The following is a 7,541-nucleotide window of genomic DNA, read 5'->3' as shown; positions in this document are numbered from 1 at the left end:
AATATGTTATTATTATGACTTCTGTACTTCTGTACTTTTACTTAAGTAGAGTTAAATCTAAGACTTGTACTAATGTATTTTACTGTGTGGTAATGCTACTTTTACTGAAGTTAAGGATCTGAATATACAGTACATTCACTTCTTCTCCAACTGTAAATATATTCATTATTAACGTCGTTGCACCTCCCAGTGAGACTTATTCTTTTAATTTGTAGTGCACAGAATGTACAATATATACAGTATAAAGAACCAAACCAAAACACTCTGCATGGCGAGATACCACTAGTGGGAAGTGAGAAAATAGGTTTTGTGTTTTGTTTGTTTCTCTGTTTTGGAATGTGGCTAAAGCCTTTAACAAACAGTTCACGAAGCATCCCAAAAAGCTCATCTGCTGTAGCACAAATTTGTTGAGAGAAGCAGTAGAAGTAAATTGAGGCATTTGCCTGTAATATATCCACTGTTAAATACAAATAAAATCTACTGTGAAACCGCCAAAAAATGACCAAAACTGGTCACAGGAAAAGTCACAAATTCAGTTCTAAACTGTGAGCTACATGTTGACCTTGCATTTATTTTCATCTAAAGCCAATGAAGACTTCCTTCCGTCTTTGCAGCCACAACAGTCCTGCATCTGACAGCAACCACCACCCACCAAGCCACAGCAGCTGCTTTTTCTACACCCAGCAGACAAACTGCTGGGTTCAGCCTAAAATGCAGTTTAGTTACAGTTCAGTCTAAACATGATGTGAGATACTGTGTGATTCCTGTATACTTCCTCTAAGGAATATTTATCTCTCAGAGCTGACTCTCGCCCTCGCACAGCAGGAAGCCAACAAAAGGAAGTGCCAGCTCACTGTTTTCTGATTCCAATCTGCTTTGACGTTAAAAACTCTTATTCTATCCTTACATAAGGGTTGAACTTGATAAATGGCAAACATGATGTTACATTTGACATTTAGACTGACATCTGCTAAGGGTGTTTTGTCAAAGTAAAAGTAACATTTTATTGGCTTCAGTAAAAAAAAATAGTGCAGAATACATATTTGTTGAGCTGAGACAAGAAATAAAGTGTGTTTGAAGAATAGAGTTGAATGAGAGATAATGAATCACAGGGCAAGCTGGAGTGAGACAGGGAGAAAAAGGGTTTGTCATTCCTCACATAGGGAAGAAAAATCTGGTTAAAACACCAAACTTTATTGTGTTAGTCAGAAATCTACTGGTATAATTCGTCATGCACATACCACACATTTTCTTCCTGACTCACAGAGCATGAACATCTAAGGATAAAAATGTCCTCCAGACTGTGGTGTGCTGTCTCAGAAGGTCATACATCTGACATTGTTTTTTGTTCCCTAATTTGAAACTTCAGCAGTGTCATTCAGGTATACTTTCAGACCAGATGAACACCAGATAAACAAAACCAATGCCCCCCTAGTTCCAATTCAGTTTTGTTACACTGTATAACACTTATATGGTGTGAAGGAAAGGTCTCACATTGCAGATCTGAGTACTTTTTGCACATCCCAATTTATGTGCTGCAGAAACAATGGTAACAATGTCCTTATCTTTTATTTTAATCTATTATGGGGCTGCAACTAATGATTATTTTCATTTCACATTAATATGCTATAATTTTTTGATTGATCAGTTATAGTAACTGTTAGCTTAGTTTAGCACCAAGCCTGGAAATAAGGGGACACAGGACTTTCATGTAGGAAGTCCCAGTAGGAAGGTTCCATCTTCCAGGAACAAGTAACTTCCTGGAGTCTCTGCCAGCTGCCTGATAACTGGTCCCTGTCAAGAAATGGTCACATAACACCATCGCCTTAAAATAATATCAACAAATATAGTTTTTACATTTTGTATTTTGTTCCGATTAAACAGATGAGATAGAGTGTGTTAATAAGTACATTTTAGAGATGCTGGTGGGCGGTAGGTTTGTTACTGTTGGACAAAAGCCAGGCTAATTGTTTCCCCTTATTTCCAGTCCTTGTGCTAAGCTAATCATGTGTGGGCAGTAGCTTAACATTTAGCATATAGACATGAGAGTGGGATCAATCTTATCATCTAATTCTTAGCAAGATTCCTTTAATTGTTTCATCCAATAATCAGATTGTCAGTAAACAGTGAAAAATGCCCAAGGTGACATTTTCAGATATCAAGTTCTCTCCAACTAATAGTACAAAACCCTAAGATATTCAATTTCCTATCACAAAGAAAAGCATCATTTCTTTTAGAAGAAGCCTGAACAAAGTACCAGGTATTGTTGCTAGAAAAACTCTAAACCCTAAATAATTAAGTGATTACCAAAATAGTTGCTTTCCTGTTAAACTACAACAAAAAATTCAACCAACCAACAAAAAATGGCAGCAAATAACAGGTTATTAGTCATCAGATAATTATGAACATCACCAAGACAAAACTTTGACACACAAAACACAGTCTATATATAGTAATAATAAATAATAAATAAATTCTAAATACAAAAACCCACTGGCCCATAATGGTTCAGGCTACATCTGGAGGACTGCTGTCTAGCCCCCTCTTTCATGATCTGTTGTTTGTGTCTCAACAAGACTTTTTCGGGCTCTCTTCCTCATTTCATTACAGGAAGTGAGTTTGCTGTCAGATGCAGCGCGGTTGCCACACTCTGTGACAGGTCATTTCTTCAAACTCTTATGAACATGGAAATTCTCTAGTTGCTACTCTGCTGAGGCCACCATGCCACATTTGGACCATCATCTCTCTCGGCACACTTGATGCCATCACAGCCGGCGAGCAACGGGTCCCACAGGTAGATGTCTACATTTTATCACATCAACTGCTTCTGCTACGTGCCGCTCATAGTTTCTGTGTGAGTGGAACTGTTATTTCTTAATAATGGCCAACTGGCCAGCATGTCATGTAACTTAAGAATATATGACTCATTTACAGGATGTGTTGAAACGCTTGTATTTTTGAATAATCATAGAGTGTATTATGCAATGTGACTTTTGGGAGCAGTATTGAGTAGTATATAAATTCAATATCATTATCAAATGTTAGCTGTCCGTGCACAGAGCTAGGTGCTACAATGGAAAATTGAGTCTGATAACATCTAACCTCAGCTTCCCCATTCTGAAAAGAATCAGTCAGTTGATATTGTTCAATGATCAGCTTATGGGAAGTTACAAACTTTGTGGTGCAGCAGCATAGAGAACTTTTGACCATAAAAAAATACAGGTCATTTTACACTCATTTGCTTCACTTTCAAAGTGTATCTCTCTCTATGCTCTGACTTCAGACTGGAGCCGTGTTCATCTGGAGGATGGGGAATATGATGCGTGGAGTGAGGCCCAGAGACAAAGTCAACACAGACAACCATGACAACTCTTTTAAAGGTAAGATTGCCCCATAATTCAAAAAAAAAAAAAAAAAATATATATATATATATATATATATATATATAATTAGTGAAAGCATTTTTGGAGAGCGCATATCAAAAGTTTTCTCTGCTGCTGTCAGTAGCAGCAGTCATGCACTTTGCACATCAAAAAGTGTTAAATTTCCACAATATTAATATTAATTAATTAATATAATTAATATTAATACTAATTTGTAATTTACAATATGCACAGCTATGAAAAACAGTCTGATGTTATCAGAGATGCCATTATATAATAAGCTAAACCCAAAAATAACATTGAAATGGCAGTACATTTCCGAGGTTTGGTCTTAGACATACAGTATTTGGTATCAGCATTTGGTCGCGTTTGTAAATGCTGTAAATATTGTTCCTGACAGGGTTGGAAGACGACATGGTGGTGGTACTTCAGGACTACCCGTCTCCTGATATCAGCGTGCCCATCTACAGGATGGGGGAGAAGCTCAGAGTCATCGCTCAGTAAGATCATGTTTTCGCATTCCTGATTAAAAACAACCCTGTTTTCCCATCAAGATTCAAATTCAGTAGACAGCAGATCTCAAATGACTATGAGGAAGTAAAGTCTAAAAAAACAAAACAAACAGAGGACCATTTGTGTCTTGATGCTGCAAGTTTGCAGTATAGAGAAGTGCTTACACAAAAAGGTCAGTGGTTGATTCCTCTTTGCCTCTTTATGGTATTCAGGGAGGCTTACTGGTGGAGAGTTTGCTCTGTCTCAGGAAAGGAGAACTACGTACCAATCAGCCATGTGGCAAAAGTGTACCACGGGTAAGTAAGATTACATTGACACCATCCTCTAGTGCTGGCATAGTTGGTCTGTGTGGACTTGATTTAAATTGAAAATTAAATATCAAATGCATCTTTTTCCAGTGGTAGTTTCCACTACCATTAGATGTTAGATGTTGGTTTTTTGTTTGGATGTTACAGCTGTATGTGCTCATTTCAAGGTTATGTCTTTAATACGAATTTGGAAAGGTCTGAAATGCGAGTTTAAATAGCAAATATTTCATGTGATCTGATGTATTTTGTTGTGTCAGTTGGCTGTTCGAGGGGGTGGAGAGGCAGAAGGCTGAAGAGCTGCTCCTGCTACCTGCGAACAGAGTGGGCTCCTTCCTGGTGCGGGAGAGCTCCAGGGAGAAAGGTGAGAACATTTGCTCATAGCAGAGTCTGCAGTCAGCTCTGGTAGCTGGCTTTGACTTTAGTTCTCTTTTAATATTAGAGTGTAGAGTTTGTGCATCATAAGTTAAATTCTTGCCAACAAATGAGCCTGTGCTGAAATTAGATCAGGAGGTCAGATCCAATGCACGAGCACATCGGACTGGCCTTAAAACAACAACAAACAAGCTAAAAGAATAGTTTGACATGTAGGGAAATAAACGTATTTACTTTCTTGGTACGATATAGATGAGAAGATTGATATATGCATTCCTAAAAGTATTTCTTTATGGACATTACCGGGGAATTACCTGTGAGCGGATACTCCCATGACAGATTCTGTGATCACTTTTTGATCCAAAACGTTTCTTTACTCGTGATTAAGCAGAGGATAGGGACATTACAGTGCAGAAGCAGCATCATGTTACTTCTGCTTTTACGTTGTCTCAGCTTTTTCAGCATGTGTATGTTATGTGTGGTATCCTCAGGTCTATATTCGCTCTCAGTGAAGCACAGGATTATAAAGCACTATCGTATCTTCAGACTGGACAACAGTTGGTACTACATCTCCCCTCGCCTCACTTTCCAGTGCCTTGAAGATATGATCAACCACTACTCTGGTGGGTAGCTGCACAATTCACTTAGATACATAACTAAAGAGAAACATGTAGGTCTAAAAATAACAAATACACAAACATTATGAAAGCCAAACACAAGCACACGAACAGGCATATGCAATCGTGCATGATTATTTAGGCACTGAAAATAAATGATCACGTCCTAATATAGAACTGTTTCTTATCAGTGGTCAGCTCTGTATATTTCCTGCTCTGACAGAACACTTTTGGAACAAAACAGGAAATGAGATACAAAGGGTGCTTGATAATGAGCACTGGTGTTAGAAAAGTAGTAGTTATATTTGCTGTACTAGTGCAGTTATTCACTATGAATCCCCAACACACAGCTTTTCACAAGTTTGTGTGTTTGCCTGAGCAATAGAGTGTGAGAGTGGTTAATGCAACTTTTGCAATGTAATATTTATTCTGTGTTTAAAAGCTGTATGTTACTTCCCCGATCCTTTTCAGACTTTGCAGATGGCTTATGTTGTGCGTTAACTTCCCCCTGTCTGTCGAGCACAACCCCGCCATCAGATGTAACTCCTGAAGCTCCACCTGTAGTCATGCGGCGCAACTTTGACTGGAAGAAAGTAGACAGGTACAGTAGAGTCAGCATAGCAGTGCATAATGATTCAAGCAGATGGTGTCTTCTGAAGATCGGATGTAAAAGTATAGATCAGGGATGCACCTAATATTTTTTTTTCACTGATTAATCTGATACCTTCTCAAATAATCAATTAATTGTTTTGTGTATGAAATGTTGGAAAATAGTGAAGGTATTCCATTACAATTTCACAGAGACTAAATCCAAAGGTATTGAATTTAATGATATACAGTATGAGAGAGAAAAGCAAATACTCACACTGGAACCACATGTTTTTCTCCTGAAATATGCATTAAACAGATAAGCATTTATCATAATAGTTGCTGATTAATTTCCTTTTGATTGGCTAATTAATTAATTAACTACATGTTATTGGGTATAGATTTTTTCAAGCAGATCTGCCGTGGACAGATTTGAAGAAAGTAAAAGAGGAGGCAAAATTCATAATTTTCATGTATTTTTCCACAAGTGAGGAGTAAAATTGTAATACAAACAGGCTCTGTTCTCATTTATTTTTCCATCTCCTCCCTTAACAGGAGAAAGCTGGTCAGCACAGAGAACAGTGACAACATGGTGAGCTACGGAGTCAGGAATAGTATCGCTGCCTACCTGTCCCTTTCTGGGAATCAACACCCTGCACAGATGGGAGCAGAGAGCCGGAAGAAAAAGAGTAAATCTGTTTATGCCATGCCAGAAAACTGCCTTGCAAACATTGACTATGAGGATGAGTTCTAGAGACTGCTGTCTCAAAAGACTGGAAGACCGCCAGGTGGCGGAGAGTAGAGGGAATCCTTCTCAGAAACCCACCACACGTCTAATGTCGGCAGCGGACTGCAATGAACCGACATTGATTAAAGCACCCCAAACATCAATGTGTGTTACAGTCTCTAATGCAAGCACTTTGAGGTACTTTAACATTAACACAATCTGCATGACAACTTACACGTTGACTCAGCTGATGAGAAAGAACTATTGAATTGGACAATGGTGTAGTTGAACTCTGTATTTGTATTCTGCACATGAGCCAAAAACATAAACAGCCTGGCATTATGATAGTAAAAAGGACTCTTGAATGCTATGGGTATTGCAGGCAACTTTCAAAGATGGAAAGAGTACTTGGATATTGTACTCAAGTAAAAGTACTTGTGTAAAAATGCACTTTTTAATTGATTTCTTTTTTTACTTTTATCTGAGTAAACCTTACTGCGTTCTATGTTGAAATGCAGGTTTGGCTGATATGTGATGCTACTTATAATTTAAACGATACCTTTAGGCTATTAAATAAATTGCATTAAACTTCAACATGTACACTTGTGGGACAACATTGACAGCACGAGCCCTGATGTCCAAATCCACAGTAATACAGTAATGACAGCAAATGTAATTTGTTACTTCCACCCCCAAGTATGGCTGTCAAACTGTTTTCATATTTATAAATAAACTCACTGCTAAATGTTATGTGGTAAAACTCTTATATTTTGACACTAACATTCACTCATTGTTTGTTTGTTTTTTGGCCACTTGAGCAATATTTTCCCCTTATTAAGTTGATAGAAAAAATGTGTTAGCAAACAGTTGCCTATTTACACATCCAGTACATACAGAGCAACATCAAAATTATTTGGAGGAATATTCAGTCACTTTTTAGCTCTCAACCAACTCCTGAGGGCAATGTCTGGCTTTTTAACTACTAAATGCTCCACTATGTTCACCAGCTAGCTGCTAACTGGTATGTTGACCA

At 37.9% G+C, this 7,541-nt stretch overlaps 1 protein-coding gene across 1 annotated transcript; it reads left to right on the top strand.

The window, feature by feature from the left end:
- Nucleotides 1-2,644: 2,644 nt before the first annotated feature.
- sla1a (Src like adaptor 1a) lies at nt 2,645-7,258 on the top strand. The gene is made up of 8 exons (XM_070846333.1): nt 2,645-2,794; nt 3,284-3,380; nt 3,784-3,883; nt 4,109-4,192; nt 4,462-4,565; nt 5,068-5,199; nt 5,665-5,794; nt 6,337-7,258. The coding sequence occupies exons 2-8, from the start codon at nt 3,308-3,310 to the stop codon at nt 6,533-6,535; spliced, it is 822 nt and encodes a 273-aa protein (XP_070702434.1). The 5' UTR covers nt 2,645-2,794; nt 3,284-3,307; the 3' UTR covers nt 6,536-7,258.
- Nucleotides 7,259-7,541: the final 283 nt, after the last annotated feature.

The sequence above is a fragment of the Pempheris klunzingeri genome, chromosome 16 (genome assembly GCF_042242105.1).
Source record: "Pempheris klunzingeri isolate RE-2024b chromosome 16, fPemKlu1.hap1, whole genome shotgun sequence".
Classification (NCBI taxonomy): Eukaryota; Metazoa; Chordata; class Actinopteri; order Acropomatiformes; family Pempheridae; genus Pempheris; species Pempheris klunzingeri.
The sequence above is the reverse complement of the archived record's forward strand: the minus strand, read 5'-3'. Positions and strand labels throughout refer to the sequence as shown.